The sequence below is a fragment of the Ptychodera flava genome, chromosome 17 (genome assembly GCF_041260155.1).
Source record: "Ptychodera flava strain L36383 chromosome 17, AS_Pfla_20210202, whole genome shotgun sequence".
Lineage (NCBI taxonomy): Eukaryota > Metazoa > Hemichordata > Enteropneusta > Ptychoderidae > Ptychodera > Ptychodera flava.
Window position 1 is genome coordinate 18,299,737 of NC_091944.1, and position 20,706 is coordinate 18,320,442.

The 20,706-nt window shown below is 36.4% G+C and overlaps 1 protein-coding gene across 1 annotated transcript; it reads left to right on the forward strand.

The window, feature by feature from the left end:
- The first annotated feature begins 32 nt into the window (after positions 1 to 32).
- Positions 33 to 14,366, forward strand: LOC139115671 (uncharacterized). The gene is made up of 2 exons (XM_070677966.1): positions 33 to 3,230; positions 12,137 to 14,366. Exons 1-2 carry the CDS (start codon positions 3,117 to 3,119, stop codon positions 13,280 to 13,282), a joined length of 1,260 nt encoding a protein of 419 aa, XP_070534067.1. The 5' UTR covers positions 33 to 3,116; the 3' UTR covers positions 13,283 to 14,366.
- The last annotated feature ends 6,340 nt before the right edge of the window (positions 14,367 to 20,706 follow it).

Here is a 20,706-nt window from a genome sequence, read left to right on the forward strand (position 1 = left end):
ATTATTATTATTTATAAAGTGTCAATATTTACAATAAATGTGATTAAGGACGCTGAATGAAATTTACACTTCACAGAAAAGTAATTACAAAATTAAAACAATACTGCAAAGACATTTACAACCTAAGTCAAAACAGAAGATATAAAAGGAAAATTTTTGACAGATTTAAAAGAATTAACTATGAGAAACTATCGACCATTCTCTTACAAAATCAAGAATAAAGTCAGAGTCACCGAGCAAAGTTTGATACTCGAGAAACAAATTACGTAACATTTACCGACAGTTAGCATATGCCTAATGAAATCCAACAGGTGCCTTTCATGCAGCTAAGAGAAGTAGTTTTCCCTTACATTGCAGCAATTTTCATTTGTTAGCTTAAAGCAAGTAGAGATAGGAAAAATCCTTTTCGTCTAAAAGAGTCTAAAACAATTTACAGACTTAGAGATAAAATATTGGCATGCGCCTCGAGGACATTTATTTGGACTCATAACACTATTTTGGTCTACAATTTCTGAGGGCTCATTTGAAAGCTCATGCAGAAAAATTTGAGTGAAAGAAAGTATCTTTCACCCTCACCAAATTTTGGTCCAGTTTCTGAAAATGTTATCTGCAGTTACAGTCTGAGTGGTGTTCGTCCGTAAAACACTACAAGTTCATTTGGCCAATGTCGAACTGTCATGATAAATACTAGGAGTAGTAGAGCCACTTTGTTTGGATATTTTCTATTGGGCAAAAGTCTTCTATGTATGGACTTCTGACCAACCAGTGACGATATTTTAAAATCAAGTCTATATTTACTTTGGCTTAAGCCAGGGGGTCTCTTCAATGGTTCCCCTGACACACAAAGAAATATAGATGCTTATTGAGTGCAGCTCAAAACCCTGCTGGCAAGACGGGAACTGACAGTTGGAATTCATTCTTGTGTGGAACTCAAGAATCGAACCCATTTTAGACCTTAGTTTACAGTGGAATTGATAATCCCATTTTAGACCAAGTGGCTGAAATACCTACCCCACTGGGCGGCACGTAAATGTATGGGCAAGTAATGGAAAAAATCCCACGGGATCGGAGCGCAGTCATCATAAGGGAGCCTTCAGTGATTACTGGGGTGAACCGGGGGAATCGGGGGAGAGTCAATTTTTAAAAAAGTGTCCGGGGGGCACGTTTTTCATTAACCTATCTTGGGGGAGGGTCACTTTTAGCAGAAGATGATTTAACGGCCAAAACTGTGAATGTCCATTCGATATTTCCTGAACAGGAAATACGAAATACATTGATTCTTTTAAATACATACACATTATCGACACGCTTCAAAAGCAAAGTAAATGCAGTGGTATTCTACATTAAACACCTTGAATAGTTAAAACTTAATGAAAGACAAGAGACAAAAACATATGGGAAAGATGGCAAGGTCTATATACATTATCAAATGTCTATAAATGCACATATTTTGCTGGTGTTATCTATTAGGCCTATATTTGTAAAAATTTGATCATAGTTCTCTCATAGACTACCATGTATAGTGAATCAAAATTTCGGTGAAATTCCAAAATCAAATTTCTTGCACACACATCTATGTGTAACCACCCTAGTCTTACAAGTACAATAATATCAATAATCAATCTTACATAAATATACAGATTTATTGAGTTTTGTATTGGAAATAAAATTATTCATAGTTTCCTCATAGACCACCATGTATAGTGATTTCAACATTTCGGTGAAATTCCAAAACCCAATTTCTTGCACACATATCCAATTGTAACCACCCTAGTCCAATAAAATACATAAATATCAAACATCAGGCTTACATAAATACACAGATTACCTGGTTTAGTACTGGAAAAAATTAGTCATACGTTCCTCATAGACTACCATGTATGGTAAATCAACATTTTCAATGAAATCCCAAATTCTAATTTCTTGGACACACATGCACGTTTTACATCCCACTTCAAGCAAAGTACATTTACATATATATTCAAACATATATATTAATGTACAGACACAACTTATTGTGTAGGGGGTGGAATGATCAATAGTTTACCGGATATACTCACATGTATTATAATTTGATTTTTTCAAGTGAAGCACTATATCAGCCACATCTTGCCTCCTTATAGTTGCGCAAAATATAGGGACCCTCCCGCAAATGCATGACCCTTCAAAAATGCGACAAATTGCAACCCTCCCTGCCAAAAGGCCAGCCATCCCCCTTGTTTGTGTCTGAGTTATTCCTACGGAGAATACTGCAGTCATTTGGGGGAGGGTCAAGTTTTAGAATGCCGGTTAAGGAGGGTCACATTTTAGATACAACGATAGGGGAGGGTCACATTTTACAGTACAGGGACGCACAGAATTCCCCCACCCCGCTGCAATTACTGAAGGCTTCCTAACGCAATGTATCCAAAAATGGCTGTTACGTTATTTTACATCGTGCACTGAACCACATGTATGACAATAGAATGGTGTACCGCAGGTGCGCACTGTCCTTGTACACGCCAAACAGTATAGAGCGATGTTTTGCGATACAGTAAAACGTGGAGCGAGATGTTGATATCAAAACATGTAGTGCGATTTCTGCGCACGGTAATCGAAATACAGCCAACCCCCTCCCCCAATCAAAACGCGGAAGTTACCTTTGCTGTGCGCGTGTTTTAATATTATCCACGGCCCTTACAACCCTTTAATACATTCATAGCGAACCCTGAACTATTGACTCGCACAATTAACCTGTCTACGTCTAGGAAGTTAAATATTATCCCAGTGTTTTACATCTCCCTAAAGGTCTCTTTCGACAACTATCAAGCCATCTACTGTGATGACAAATAAGAATCCTTAACCATAGATTATCAACTTAAGCAACATCTGCAACGTTGTCGCTAAGTGTGTGTCACTTTATGATATCAAGGGGCCGGAATATTGGAGTTCGAGAACACACATGGAAAGGCATTCTTATTACACGGAAATGAGGGCTAATAATTCTGGTGATTGACACCGACCCGCGCATGCGTGCCGGCCATCAAGTTGTCTGTGGGCAGAAGAAGTTAGATTATTTAAAATCTCATGACTGATATGACACAGATGATATTGCCTCAAATTGATATTCTATAAATATGTTGGTAGGACCGAGAGCTCGAGCATGGCTGTGCGGTATCTCGTTGGTTCTTGTTTTGGTGCTGTTCCTGACATACAGGATGTTGGACCGTCGTGACTTTCGGGTGCCAAAGGTGAGCTAGCAACCACTATTATGAGAAGTGTTTCAAGTTGTGCAAAGGCCGAACAACATTTATCATTGGAGTAAAACTCATAATTAAAGTTACAAGACAAAGCAAGATCCTCAGCATGTGGTTAGATAGAGAAAAAATCGGGGCCAAAAATGATTTGACCAGAGACCATATCGCCATTTTGTACATATGTTACGCATGGCTTCTATTTGAGACACAGTGAACTGAACAGGTGTACGCATAGCAAGTAAAGCAATCTATCGCTATTCGATCATACTGTTTAGCGACAATGTACAGACAGTTATAAGTAGGATCGTAGCCGAAATTTGATAAGCCCGGGAAACCGTTGTACCTGTTTGTAAAATTTCAGTACCTTTCCGGCTGAGGTCTGCATGCTGTGAGCTTCAATGCCCGTTGTAGAGTCAGTAATTTAGACAAATATGCCGACTGCGCGTGGTAAAATATTCCGCGTTTAAACTTGGGTAACAGATAAGGCTTTTGGTCTCCTTAAGTTTAAGCACAGCGACTGAAAACGACACCGTGAATAGGGCTTCTGTGTTGTCTTCGTCCAGAACTTAGATACAATGGGCTTGGGAGAGGCCCTCCAAATTCTGGCAAATATTAACTCAATATGGTTCAAAGTGTATGACATGACATGTAGATAATGAGCTGATATATACATTAAACATATTGACATAAACTATGTAGCATACTGTTATTGCAAAGAGGCACTGTGCAAGCCCTGTAAACATTTCATATGTGCTATTATCTGCTTGTGGCATGTGTACAGGACTTATTTGACGGTTTTCGCTACTGTAATTCTCTGACAATGACTCTGACCTTATCGTAGATACATAAATCCAGGGCAAAATCAAACACTGTTCGCGAAAATCAGTACTCGTGAAATCCTTTTGGTAATCAAACTGTTAGCGCACCATCTCATTTTAATTGAAGAATAAAAAATAGATCCTTATGGTATCACCTCGAAACGTTTTTTCAGTGACCATGTGTAGTAATAAAATTGATATTTATAGGGGTGAAGTCACCCTATTTTCAGCTTTTTTTATAATTGTTTGTTTGATATGGAAAGTAATTTGTGTTGTTTGAACTTTTGAAAAATTCTGAAATACTGATTAAATGTGCACAACCTTAAGTATGCTTGCAGCCAGAGAAGTTCAAACATTCATAGAAAAAAAAAATACCAAAAAATGCAATGTTCTTGAAAAACTTATTTTATTTTATTGTACTTGGCCTCAGCCCAGTACATTTGTTTTCATTCCGTGGGAAAAAACTGTAAGGTATAACCATTTCTGGCTGAGACCAGGGAGGGCAAAATGTATTGGCTTCATCTTTCTTGGCATAATAAATGGCGTAATGATGTTAACTGAATGGAAGTGCTGCTCTCAGCCAGTCTTGAATAAGTGAGATGTGAATATAAATGCTTCTCTATCTGAGTTTTTGCCACAAAATCTTCTGAATATAATCAAAATCAAATTGCATCGAAAGCAACAATTAATGCACCCTCCGTTTCCTAGGCGATGGCACGACCCTTGCTACACCCACTGGACGAGCCAAAGTGGGAGGGGTAATTTCGGTTTGGTCGAACAGGAGGGCTCGAGACCAGAATTTAACATTTAACTTGAAACATGTTTAATCACTGACAAGATGTGGATTAGTGTTAATCAAAGAGAAAGTTTGAAAAGGAAAGGTTTTATATCCCGGACACAATGAAAAACATTACGACTGGAAACTGTACCCCCGGTTGAGAATAGTAATGCCCACAGCGATGGAGAACACTTATCCTTGAGCTGAGAAAACCGACCATCATTTCGAAATAGAGCTGCAGATTCGAGAAGCTCGTTAAAAATAGCTAGGTACACCCCAAGGGGTGGTTTCGAGTCTTGAGGGCAAATTTCGCCTCCTTCATTTAGAAATCGTACGTTTGTTTTTCCAGGGGAACACATCATTTGACACAAAATTTGCATGAAAAGGGGTCGCCAGTAAGCACGTGGTCAAATCTGGCATAAGAAACAATATGAAATGTTGGTAAAGCCAGTCCAAAATAAACTGATTTGAACTTTTGTGTTTTGTAATTTATACCACTGCAGTAACATGACTTTTTTTTGACAACATCACCAATGTAATACGTTTTGAAACTGAATACTCCGACGTATTCTGTGTCCCCTTTGCTAAAAAATACGGTATGCCGATTACCATGTAAGGAGATGATGACGTCAAGACAGATTTGTAGTGCGTTTGGTCTTGGATGGTGCACGAAGTTTTGTCGAGGTAGCTTGTGTATTTATTTCCTAAATGGGAGATATTAGGGTCGATCTAAAAGAAGGCCGAAAAATGTTATGATACTCTAAGCGAGCTGAACTCCAATGCGAATGGTTGGATAATTTGGAGGATGTCTGGACTGATCTCGTCTCATTAAGATTATTTGGCGGTCAGTATTGAATTTCAACTGCGTCACAAGTTTGCGTCGAACGGTCAACGAACGATATTTTAGAAATCTGGAGACATGGCACATCGCAGTTTTATTTTAGTATTTTATATTTTACAAAAGATGTAAGAAGCAATGATTTTGTTGAAAATTCTGAAAAAAATATAGGAAGATTTGATCGCGAAGACATTTTCACTTGGGGGTCAACTAGCCCTGCGTACGATGCTGTGTGTTCCGCTACAGCTAACCGCCCCGCTCACCACAGCCCTGCAAAGACCCGTACGTTGGGTCGGTGACTTCAATCCATTTTGAAACTTGACGTAAAAAGCCAAATTACTGCCGAAATTCAGCGTTCTGGGCCCAAGTCGTATCCCAGCCTACCTCAGCTACTCGATCGCTTCCAAAAATGACAGTCTTTTATTCACTTCTCGTAAATAACCGTCGATGTCGGCAACTCTCTCGCTGGCCCTGCGTACGATGCTGTGTGTTAGCTGTAGCACATAGCATCGTACGCAGGGCTAGGGGTCAACATGGGGTCGCAGCCATGTTGCCTCAAAACTTATTTCTGTCTGCACTCAAAACTCAAAAATGTCGCATATGAACCTGAAAAATCGATGTAATTTTGTCAAACTTCGGCGAAATTTTAGCCTATAGACAAAATTTCATCTAGGTAAGGTAAATTTATTGAAATTTGATCGTGAAATAATCCTGAGCTTGAACGTGACAGCTCGCCTTCTCCGGGAAGTCATGCATCCGGCCAGCTGCCCATATGGCCGGGTGCATGAGATTGTTTTCAAGCGACGGCGGCAGACCGTACGGGGCTCTGGATATGAACCTACCGCCGGTGTAGCTGTAATAACTGTTGCGTTGTTTTTAATCACCACGGACGAAGTCCGAGGGGACTTATAGGTTTGGTCATGTCCGTGCGTCCGTCCGTCCGTTCACGCCTAGTACCCAACCCCATACAGATGCACGTCGATTTGTTTCACAATGCTATAAAATTTGGCCGTGTTAGAGGACTTTTTAGTTTACACCTCCATAGACTCCCATGTATAAGGCAGTTCTCCATAGACTCGCATGTATGATGCCAAGAAAAATAAAAATTTAGTTTCTCATTGTATTCATATTGCCTAAAGGATGCAGTGACACAGTTTTTTTGTCCCCACGGATAAAGTCCAGGGGGCTTATAGATTGGCTCATATCCGTCCGTGAGTCCATCAGTGAGTCCATCGGTTCACGCAGATATCTCAGACATTTTGACAAAATATCATGTGACCTTGGTGACCTTTGACCTGAAATATACATTATTGTCCATAACTCAGTAACCACAAGTGCTAAACCTTCATATTTGGTATGATGGGACACCTTATGACGCCACATATTGTACCCCATTAATTATGTGCATATCTAATTATGAGCGAGCCAATAGAGCAAGAGGTCTGATTTCTGGTACTAGTATATAGGGATAAGTTAACAATATAATTTGTTTGACAAAACTTCACGTGACCTCAATGACCTTTGACCTCAAATATACATATTTGTCCACAACTCAGTAACCACAAGTGCTACACCCTTCATATTTGGTATGAAAGGACACCTTATGACACCATATATTGTACCTCATTAATTATGTGCATATCTTATTTTGAGCGAGCCAATAGAACTAGAGGTCTGATTTTTGGTATATAGGAATAACTTAGCAATACAATTATTATGACAAAATGTGACGTGACCTCAATGACCTTTGACCTCAAAATATATATATTTGTCCACAACTCAGTAAACACAAGTGCTACATCCTTCATATTTGGTATGATAAGACATCTATGACACCACATATTGTACCTCATTAATTATGCGCATATATAATTTTGAGCGCGCCAATAGAGCATGAGGTCTGATTTTTGGTATATAGGAATAACTTAGCAATACAATTATTTTGACAAAATGTCACGTGACCTCGATGACCTTTGACCTCAAATATATATATTTGTCCACAACTCAGTAACCACAAGTCCTACCCCTTCATAAATGGTATGATGGGACACCTTATGACACCACATATTGTACCTCATTAATTATGCGCATATCTAATCTGAGCAAGCCAATAGAGCTGGATGTCCGATTTTGGTATATAGGGATAACTATAGGGTAGAAATCTAAAATGCCCATCTAAATATTAGACATCTACCATCGAGAACAAAAGAAATTTGCTGTAATTTGAATATTTAAGGAGTTTAAGCAATTCCCGCTATAAATAAAGAACCCCTGCCTCAAACTCCACAAAAGTTGCTAGACATATTTTGCCGTTGTCATGCCATTGCTTCGTTTAATAACAGTTAATCAAATGCCTCATTGACAGGAGGAAATCAAGACCATATTTGAATAGTAGTATATATTGTCCTCAAAATTACTCTATCACGGCCCAAGTACTCATTGCCTTCAGCAATACTGCCTTGTTTTTATTAAAATAAACATTTTCTCTTTCTAAAAATCTATTTTCATTTTGTAAAACACATTATCTTTAGTAAAAACTAACTTTCTTTAATTTTTCTGTTAAAACCTATTATTTTTGTATAATTTATAATTTCAATTCATGTTTGTAAACCTAACTTTGTTTGAATTTACTCAAGCTCATGTTTGCATTGGTTAAAGTTACGTATTTCTTCTCAAACACATGTTTACCTTCTCAAACTTGAGTTTACGTTCTTTCTTCGCAAGCCCTGTTTGTTTTTCTCAATTTTACGGTTGTTACAAAAAGAGAATAGGTTTTTACAAAAAGATATGTTTTTTACAAAAAAGAAAATAGGTTATCAGAATATTTCAACGTTTGGCTTGCCATGGTGCAGAATTCTCACCATGCATGGCCGAACATATACTGTAGTTTGAACCTAATGGAAGCTTTTGTACTTGTGGAATCCTAATTTGCGGGTGCATTTCATACAGCTAAGTGAAGTAGTTTTCCCTTACGCTGTAGCAATGTTCATTTTTCATATTAAAGCAAGTAGGAATAGACAAATATGAATTTGTCTAAAAGCGTCCAAAACAATTTACAGACAAGAGATAAAACATTACCATGCGCCTCGATGACAGTTTACGACAAAATATTAAATCCAGAACGGCCGGAACACTCAGCTGATGTTGCGAGATTGCAACTTTTATTGGAACATGGCGGTATTTATTTTGACACTGACGTTTTCGTTTTAACGCCTTTGGATCCATTCCGTTACTATGAATACATTGTTGGTCTACAGTCAAATGACATGTTGAGCAATGGCGTCATCACAATTTCTTAAACTGTGTTACGACAGTTACATCAGCATCACATCGGTGCGCAGTCATCGTAAGGGGGCCTTCAGTAATTCCTGGGATGGGCTTGGGGCATTAGGGGGTCACTTTATATAAAACTGTCCAAGGCGGATGGTCACTTTTTATAACCCATCTCGGGGGGGGGGGGGGGGTTCACTTTTAGCTGAATGATGAAATTACGGCCAAACCTTTGAATATGCATTCAATATTTCTTGAATAGGAAATCGCCGACGAAATACATTGATTATTTTAAATACATACACATTATGGGCACGCTGCAAAAGCAAAGAAAATACAGTGGTATCCTACATGAAACACCTTGAACGGCTAAAACTTATGAAGGACAAGAGATAAAAACATATGGGAAAGATGGCAAAGTATATATAAATTACTCAATGTCTAAAAATGCACAGATTTTGTTAGTGTCATATATTATATTTGTAAATTAATTTTATCATAGTTCTCTCATTGACTACCATGTATAGTGAATCAACATTTCAGTGAATATCAAAAATTTTTGCACACATATCCATTTGTAACCACCCTAGTTTAATCAAGTACATTAATATTAATAACCAAGCATACATAAATACACAGATTTACTGAGGTTTGTATTGGAAAAAAATTATTCAGTTCCTCATAGATCACCATGTATACTGGATCAACATTTCGGTGAAATTCCAAAATCCAATTTCTTGCACACACATCCATTTGGAACCACCCAAGTCCAATCAAATGCATTAACATCAACAATCAAGCATACATAAATACAAAGATTTACCCAGTTTTGTACTGGTAAAAAATTATTCATAGTTACCTCATAGACTACCATATAGTGAATTCATTAATTTCGGAGAATTCCAAAATAATCGCAATCATACCAATCCATAATCCAATAACACTAGGTCAAAATTTGTAAGACAATAGTTGTAAACATAGACACAAAACAGCACAGAACAGACAGTAAATAGACGGTACAAACAAAGTCAAATTTATGAAAGAAAGATATATGGACCTCTGGCCAAAAGACCAAGAAGTGATGTCAGGTGTTTCGAAAATAGTAAGCGCATCCTGCCCCACATGTGGCACCCGCCATATATCAATCTGTAAGTCAGATAGGTAGTGGTCACTACTAAGGCCCAACTAACTAAAATCCATTTCTTGTACACATACATATCCACTTGTAACCACTTTAGTCCAATCAAATACATTAACATCAATAATCAAGAATACATAAATACACAGATTTACCGAGTTTGGTATTGAAAAAAATATATATCATAGTTTCCTCATAGACTACCGTAGATAGTGAATTCAACACTTTGGCGATTTTCCAAAATTCGATTTCTTGCCCACTACATATCCCTAAATATAACCATCCTAGTCAAATCAAAAACATTAATCAAGCATACTTAAATACACAGATTTACTGAGTTTTGTATTGGAAAAAAAATATTCATAGTTTCCTCTTAGACTACCATGTATAGCGAATCAACATTTCGGTGAAATTCCAAAATCCAATTTCTTGCACACACATCCATTTGTAACCACCCTAGTCTGATCAATTACATTGATATCAATAATCAAGCATACATAAATACACAGATTTACCGAGGTTTGTATTGGAAAAAAAGTATCTATAGTTTCCTCATAGACACAGACAAATATGAAACAGACTAGCAACGGGTATTCGTCAAGGTGTCAAGGTGCGAAGCGGTTACGTAACCCATCCATATTCGCCTCGCCTTAGGTTGCTCTTGCCTCTCTTTTCCGAAGAGTGCCGACCATGCATCCTTCGGTAATTTTCGGATATTCGCCAATTGTTAAGCGAAAGTATGTTCGGCAAAGTTTGTGTTGTTGTTGTTGTGTGGTGCTGAGCGGAATTGGCGTGCTTGCAAAAACAGGAGCGTTTTGAGCTTCAGGAAAGTGAGTTTTACCGTTTTAAAAATTCCTCTCATATTTTTATGAATATGTAATGAGTGTGTTTGAACCAAATTTGAAAGTCTTTTATCGATACTGTCTGGTTTTACTCAATGGTTTACGGTCAGTCATACCGTCTTTTACACGTTCGTCAAGGAAGGACATGTTTATGAAACTGCTGCCGTGTTATGTTTTGATTGGCGTGCAGCAGGTTTCTACCCTGAGAGCTCACAAAGTAACTATGGTTGCTACGTGACTGTCAGCATGATGCCATCTCGTCGTATTTTTCGCATAATCTCGTGCAATTATCAACCACAAACACGTATTTGTCTCAAAATTTGAACTTATCATTCATTCTTTCAGTTTTTCCTCATGCATGCATCTCCAAAGGATGTGTGCTGGAGTTTGCTAAAAAGAACGTAATAAATAAAAACAATATATAGAGGATGTAAATGACGTTGTTTTTCAATAAGGCAATGGCAGCTTCAATATTTGTTTATCATAGAAATCATAGACCAAGTATCAGTAAAAGAATAGTCGCAAGCAGAAAATTCTGTAGAGAATGCGGCTGTTTTCGCACTTTGTCTTCTCCCAGGTCCCAATTATTACATTCAGAAACTCGCTCACGCTGGCTACACGATATGGCTGGTGTATCCTAGCTCAGTGAGCTACCTCGTACTGAGCCAGGCCACCCCAAACTAGTGCGTAGCGAGACAGAGGCTCTGACACTGTCTACACTGATTGCAAAACTTGCATAACGGCCTCTCATAATTTACCTTTCAAAAGAGTAATATATAATTCCCCACATTTGCATAATGATAATTGTCGCACAGGGCAACAACTCTCCCAGCAAAGGATGCACTGAGAAAGCACCACTGTCTCTGCAAGGGAGTGTAGTTTAAAGTTTTGCTCTTCTTCGTACCTAGACACGAAATTGTCGTGCCAGCGTCAAATCCGAAAATATGCAAAATAATCCATCGCAGTATCATAGGAGAAAATCTCCACGACGCATTGGCCCTTCCGCCGTACGACCTCAGGCACATACAATATCACTTAAAAGCGCTGGAAAGGGATAAATAAAATACTAGTCTAATAACAATAGTGGACAATTTCAATTTACTAAAATCAATGATATGCAAGCTTAAATCCAAGTTTTTCAAACTTGACATGTGGATGGAAGATTAAAACTTAATTATATGCAGTAACTATCATATGCTTTCTCTTTACATAATAGTTCAAATCTGCCGGGATGAATGTCTTTCACATCGACGTTGAAGAGAGGAACAACAGTGTAAAATCAATTACACCGTCAAATCTGAAACATTTGGAAGAAATAGTGAACACATCAGTAGTAGAGGCGACAGTCCCGTTGAGTTTGTCTCGTTCAGAGACCAGAAAAATCGACTTGGTGTTGCATAAACACATGGAAAAGTCCGCAATCTTCGAACAAAGGTATGTTGACAAGGATATCGACCTCGGCGGAAAAGTGAACGTCTCCTACGGAGAACAATTAAATTTTGAGACACATACAGTGATTGGAGCATCTACAAAACAAGGAAGTCAGTTTGGATTCTTGGAGCCGCACGATCACCTTGTAGTGCCAAATATCGCACATTTTATCTGGTTTTCTTGCCACCCGTTCAAATTTGAAAACCTTGTCAGCATGTTGAGTGTTCACAGGATCATGAAAGCTGACAAAATATTTTTCCATACAGACTGCGAACCCACTGGTGAATGGTGGGATGAAGCAGTAGAACTCGTACAGACATTGCAAGTTGTACGGAGGCCGCCACCTACGGTAGTGTTCGGCAGAAAGCTAAACCCAAAATGGCCGGAACACGCAGCCGATGTAGCGAGACTACAAATTTTGATAGAGCATGGCGGGATTTATTTTGACACTGACATTTTCGTTTTAGCTCCATTGGAACCACTCCGTTACTATGACTACGTTGTTGGTCGACCCGACGAGAACATCTTGAACAATGGTATTATACTGGCGAACAATTCATCTAAATTTCTCAAACTATACTACGAAAGCTACAAATCGTATAACAGTAACTGTTGGGGCTGTACGTCCGTACAAGGTCACCACAAGGTGGCAGTAAAACACTTGGATCTGTTACACATAGAACCTGATAGCATGGTTCGGCCACCGTATACAGCATGGCGGAAGTTATTCCTTGAGAAATACGACTGGATATCGGAACACTTCACCATTCATGTCTGGTTTCGGGAATTTTACAATAACGGTTCTAAGGGTTTTGAGTTCACACGAGAAAACATAAAAGGCCTGAACACTACAGTGGGCGAAATGTGTCGCTACATTTATTATGGTTCCCCTGATCTCATTCCCTTAGCCACTCACAACACATCCAGGTAGCACTTTTACATCGTCGACAAGCCGATCAGAGTGACGATAATTCTTACATCGCCACCACTTACTTCGAGTATAGTCGGTTGCTATGGGAGGATTTACAGACACCCTAATTTTTTTCCAAAGGTATATCAATAATAATTTCACATCTCCCATTTTCAATTAGTATCCCATCTTTAAGCGGTGTTTTTCCTTGTGTTTTCATTCGAAAACATCAACAAATATTTGTCTCATTTCATCTTGATACGACATGCCGTAAATATCATGTCATTGGCATCAAGCTTGTAAATATCATTTAGGTTTTAAAGTTTCACAATAACTTTCTGAGGGCCACTTTCATACCAACTTGGATTTTAATATATATGAATTTTTTGGTTAAAACAAGTATAACAAAATACTACTAAGTTGTTAATGTAACACAAGTTGATTTGCAAAGTAAGTCGAGGCTATTTTCAAACAGACTAAGATCGGCCTGTATATCGCATACCTAAATATGACATCTAAACAGGTCCAATTATCAGTACCATTTCGGTAAAGAAATACTTTATCATGTCCAAGAAACAAATGGAAAACGACAATAAGGCTTCTTTTGAGGCACTGCTTAGTGATGCTACCAGTTGTCCAGAATGGGTAAGCGTACTCTACTACTTCCGTCAAGATTGCCTCAAGTGACATATTATAGAAGTATGCATCTCGAATGTGAAAGACAAACTTTTGCTTAAAATTTCCTATACGAAACTGTCAACCACTCTCTTATCAAATCAAGAATAAAAATTGGGAATCACTGTGCCAAGTTTGGTACTAGAGAAACAATCTCGTAACATTTACCGTTACTTGAAATTCAATATGGCCGCCATCCCTGTGTTAACTCTATGTAAAAAAAACATATAATTATCGATTTTCGAAAAACTAAGGGCGTGAACATTTTCTTACACCAGGAGCTTTAAAATTAGCCCCATTGCGGTCGATCAGACTGGTACGGAAAAAAATCTGTCCCCGAGGCGCATGCTACCTTAGGTGTAATTCGCTACCACAAATTTACTATTAAAGAATGCGGTAACAGGCCGTTCCATGTTTGGGGAAGGAAACTTAATAAGTATTTATAATTAAGAATATATATATATATATATATATATATATATATATATATATATATATATATATATATTATAATTAAGAAGTATATATATTATAATTAAGAAGTATATATATATTATAATTAAAAAGTATATATATATATATATATATATATATATATATATATATATATATATCTGTGCTAACAATTGAAATAGTACGTTAAAAATTGAACTGAATGCATGGCTATTTTGAAATATGTTGTAATTGGCTTGACGTTTTTCACTGGCTTATGTCCAGTTTTCCGATTGGCTGATGTACTTATATTCTGATGAGATTCAAGCCTTGTTTTGAGTTGTACCACTTTGTTGAAGGTATATCAGTAAAGGAAAGTTGTATTTAATCAGTAGGGAGATGCTTAATTTTGTTAGTGATAAACATTAGTTTGTAGGTGGAGATAGAGGCACGTACAAATACTGTAAGCTTTGATAATCTAGGGTTGAATTTAAAATGTCATTTAAAAAAGGCCTAACACAGTGAGGACTTTGACACCTGTACCAGAATTTGGAATGGGCCAGAGCAAATATGGCGTCCAGTGATTGCACTTGAGCAGCGATACTAACTACTTATTCTTACTGCCTCATGCAATTAATTTTCTAAGTATCTTTCTTCGTGATTCATATTTGAAAGACATTCTGTGTGTGTGTCTCTAGATTAGTTGAGCAAATATTAATGTGATTGAGGGTGGGAGACAGTTTTACTGGCAAGATCGATTGCTACGGCCATGGAAGTATTATACTTCCATGCTACAGCTGTATACAGCTGTACTGCGTGAGGGGCGCCCTCAAGGAATCCATCAGATTTTGAAATGGAAAGTTTTACTTGTTGGTGTACAAGTCTAATTAGTACGCATAACACCAAAATAAAAATATCAAAAACTATAGAAGCTGATAAAAAGGATCTTCAGACTGATTAAATAACAGTAATCAGAAGGTTTGACAAACTTTACAAATATAAATAAGGGAGCCTTCAGTATTATAAGGGGCTGGCCGGAGGAATTGGGGGCAGGGTCACTTTTTAGAAAACAATTCAAGGGGGAGGGTCACTTTTTATGAACCTATCTTGGGGGGAGGGTCACTTTTGACAGAAGCTGATTTTATGGCCAAAACTTTGATTGTCCATGTGATATTTCCTGAATAGCAAATACCACAAAATACATGCACATTATAGACCGCTCAAAAAAATCATAGTTTCATCATAGACCACAATGCATAGTGAATCGACATTTCAGTTAAATTCCAAAATCAAATTTGTTACACAACCATAGACTTGTAACCACTCTAGTCTAATCAAGAAAATTAATATCAATAATCAAGCATACATATATGCACAGATTAATCTAATTTTGTACTAACAAAAAAATCATTCATAGTTTCATCATAGACCGCAATGCATAGTGAATCGACATTTCAGTGAAATTCCAAAATCAAATTTCTTGCACAACCATTGACTTGTAACCACTCTAGTCTAATCAAGAAAATTAATATCAATAATCAAGAGTACACAAATGTAAAGATTTACCTATTTTTGTATTGGAAAAAACTATTGATAATTTCATCATAGACACCATGAATAGTGGTGTGCGCGAAATTCCCCCAGGCCCAACTCTCCCTGTAATTACTGAAAGCTCCCTAAGTTATTGAAGTTAAGTTACTTTTTTCAATATTACAACAGATATATTATATATATATATATATATATATATATTATATATATATATATATATATATATATATGACCATGTGACATGTGTGTACTTCTTACATTATATGTATGTATGTATGTATGTATGTATGTATGTATGTATGTATGTATGTATGTATGTAGTTACGTATGTTTATGTATATGTATATTATGAAACACATAACTCCTCCGCCACCTACCTACCTACCTTGTCCTACCAACATGCATACACACATACGTACGTACGCTTTTGTGTATGTATGTCACGAACACAAACGTGCTAGAGTTTGTTATTGAACAGTTCATAAATAAAACCATACAATTATATGTCGCTGTTCTTTCGTAAGCAGTCAATTGCACCTTATTTCTTGAATATTTTGAAAACTTAGCTATATCGGATTGGATATCTTTACAATTCTGTTAGATTTTCAACCAAGTATCCGAGACAAAATGGCAGATGCAGAATATTATTAAACCAGATTGTTTTCTCACTCAGTTTTCTGTTAAGACCTTGTAAGTACATTCACATCGAACCCTTAGCTATTAACTCGCACGATTAAGCTGCCTAAGAAGTTAAATATTATCCCAATGTTTGAAGGTCTCTTTGGACAACTAACCAGCCGTCTACTGCGACGACCAATGATTATCCCTAACCATAGACTACCAACTACTGGGCGCTGCACCCGACACAGCGTATTTTGCACAAAAATCACGCTTTTTGCAAATATTCATTCAATTTTAATTATTTTGTCAACCCACGATTAAATTATTGGTTAGATTCATCGTTTAGCTTGTCAAGCTTTTGTAAGTTGCGTTACAAAGAAGTGTTAATTAAATTGTTGCAAAGGTATGCGAATCACCCGATTTCCTGGCTTCTCTTTAGCCTTAATTTTAGGATTTCCAAAGAATTTAACTCCACATTGTCTGTGTCAATTTTCTGAAATTTTCATACTATGTTCTTTAAATGCTATATAAAAACAGAATATTTTGTTTAGCAACTTAGTCCTTAAATTTTGAATAAGAGGTATATTGATTTTGCTGATCATGTTTTTAGCTCATGTGTTCACACACCTTAGCTAATGTAGCAGTGATGTCTGTCTGTCAGTCTGTCTGTCTGTCTGTCTGTCTGTCTGTCTGTCTGTGCGCCCAGTATCTCAAAAACGGCTCATCAGATCAAAATCAAATCTAGTACATAGATTCACTTTTCAAATGGCAAGAACTGATTAGTTTTTTGTGGGAGTGGCTTGCTTACTTTTTGCTCATTAGCATAATTAGTGATTTTAGGAAAAACGGATATACATAGAGAACCACCTCACACAGTACCACCGCACACAATTTCATGAGACTTGCTACAAATATTGATCACACCAAGATATATCAGCCGTGAAAGGCATTTATGGGTGACATGAAAGAGAGTTGCTAATTTGCATATTTAATGAACTTTCCTAATTAGGACTATATATCTGAATTGACTTTATCAAAATGGACAAAACTTGGTATGTATATTGAAGACACTATGATACAACATTCTTGAAAGTCATTAAGCATTTTAACTTTAGGCAATTCCTACTTTGTATATTTAATGAACTTTCCGAATTATGGATGTATATCGGAATTAACTTGGCCAAAGTTGACAAAAAGGGCTACATATATTGAAGATACTATGATACCACATTCTTTAAAGTCATTAAGCATTTTTACTTCAGTCAATTCTTTATTTGAATATTGTTCATTATGTTGATCATAACACTTTAAATTAAGTTTCAAACATGTGGCAAAGATTCAAATTTACACATAACTGCAATATATAATGAAGCACATGAGCATTTTCAGTTCATATCTGGTTAATCACTTTTTTGATTGTCAGTCTTTCAACCCATGCCATTTTAGGATGAGGATGGATAATAAATAATAAAACAGTCGTTTTTTTCTATATATACTCTTCTCTGTAGTAAACATGAAATTTCAGAAAATTGTGCCAAGTTTTTTCTTACATTAATTTTTATCATTAATACCATAATTCAGATTGTTTTACTGTTTTACCCCAAACACATCCTTCATCCTCTGAGTAAATTATTTGTACCATACTAAACTTTAGATTCTCTCCTTTTTGAAAATATATAGAATGAGGTTTCTTTGTCATCTTACATGAGAAATATTCCTTTGGAAAAAAATCTGCGTTGGCAACGTGCAGCTCCACCTTTAACAACATTTGCAACATGATCGCCATGTGCATGTCACTCTGTGATATCAAATGGTCGGAACATTGGAGTTGTAAAACCCACACGGAAAGGTATTCTTATTCATGTTATTACACAGAAATTAGATCTAATTCTGGTGATTGACGCAGACCTGCGCATGCGTGCCGGCCACAAAGTTGTCAGTTGGCGAGAGAGGTTAGATTATTTAATTTCACATGACTGATATTACACAGATGATATTGCCTCAAATTGATATGCAATGGATATGTTGATAGGACAGAGAGTTCGAGCATGGCTGTGGCGTATCTCGTTGGTTCTTGTTTTGGTTCTGTTCCTTAACTACGGGAGGTTGGACCTTCGTGACTTTCGGATACCAAAGGTGAGCGAACAACCATTATTTTACGAATTGATTTGCGCACAGGTGGAACAAAATTATTGATTATAGTAAAACTTATACTTAAAATCACAAGACCTCGGGCGATAAAGCTGCATCCTAAGCCTGTTCAAAAATGATTTGAACAGGGATTATATCGCCATATTGTACATATGTTAGGGACTGGTCAGTTTTTTCGGCCAGCAGCGGGAACGGGGATTATTTTCTCTGACGTCAAAAAGTGGCTGTTCCCCCATTCCAACTTTAAAAAACAGGGTAACCCCTATTCCAAATTTAGAAAACAGCGTGACCCCCTCCCCACCACGCGCGCGACAAAGGTAAAACAAGTGGTGGAATATAAATTATACACACATATATATATATATATATATATATATATATATATATATATATATATATATATATATATGTGTGTGTGTGTGTGTGTGTGTGTGTATGTATGTATGTATGTATGTATGTATGTATCTGAATGTATTATATATATATATATATATATATTATATATATATATATATATATATAATATATATATATATATATATATACAATATGTATACAATGTGCCCTCCTGGTTATCACCATAATGGCTTTATGGCAACCTCTGAACTTGGCACAGAGATACATATACATATACATGTGATATATATATATATATATATATATATATATATATATATATATATATATATATATATATATAATGCATGCAGAAATTCTGTGTTTTAATGAAATTAGTTATGTCAGTTGTAAGATAGAAATTAAAAAAATGTGAATATTTAGAATGACTTGTGAATGTATTCCACACTTTCTATGCATAAATATGTCAATATTTTGAATGAGCTGGGAATGTATTCCACACTTTCTATGCATAATCAGATGTCCAGAAATGTTGTACATAAATGGATGTCAAAGAGAGAAAAGCAGTAAATCAGAAACTTTGATGGGTGTTTAGACTTGCCATATATATCAAATTACATCTTCTGAGAAGCAATAAAGAGCTAATTTTTATAAGTTGTAGCCAAATCTGATATGCGCAGTGTCTGAGAGGACCTTTTCTTTTAACATTGAAACCATGAAAACACAGCTAATAATGACAAAAATGCTTTTTGTTAAGTATTATTTTACTCATGGAATAAAGCACCTTTTCACAGTAAACCTGTGACAAAAAAGAAAATGGTTGCATCAGTGAGAACGAAAAATATCTTGTCGTGTTTCTCTTTCTAAAGTATATATATGTCACTGTATCAAAGATATTGTGAAATGTAAGAGGATGTTACGTTGCTTTCCTATATTTAATTCTCATAGAGAAAACAGAAAAGTGTCAGGCATTTGTGATGCTTTTCATATGAACTGCAGATTTCATAATGATTAGTACACTTTGCAAAATAGACTTTCAATTTGCAAACATCAAGATATTTATCTATGATATGTATCTGATCTATACAAGGTAAATACATCTCTTGTATTTGTCTATATTTGCTTTAAATAAAGGGTAACATTTGACTGTATGTATACATGTATTTCCAGCTGGCAGCGGTTCCTGCTTATTTTTAAGGGATTAGATAAATTCAGGTTAATACAGTTCTGTATTTATATACCAACATTACCACATATGGCATCTGAATTTCTCAAACTTTAGATTCCTGCCGGTGGATGTACTGCATTTTCATTCATTTTAGCCACTGAATCTATTATATATATATATATATATATATATATATATATATATATATATATATATATATATATATATAATATATATTATATAATATATATATATATATATATGTCACAAATGAATTTTTCGCTAGAAAGATGAAGCAATGCAGCACCTTTATTGGTTAGACTTTGAAATAAATTGATCACGATTGGCGAATGGGGGAGGATAACTCTTGAATATGGCGTATATTCGATTTTGAAATGTTCAAAATGTAAACACATTGTCTATGGAAGTATCGGTTTAGTCCAGCAGGACAAATCTACCATTGAACTTTGAGTTCGATCTCTCTCTTCAA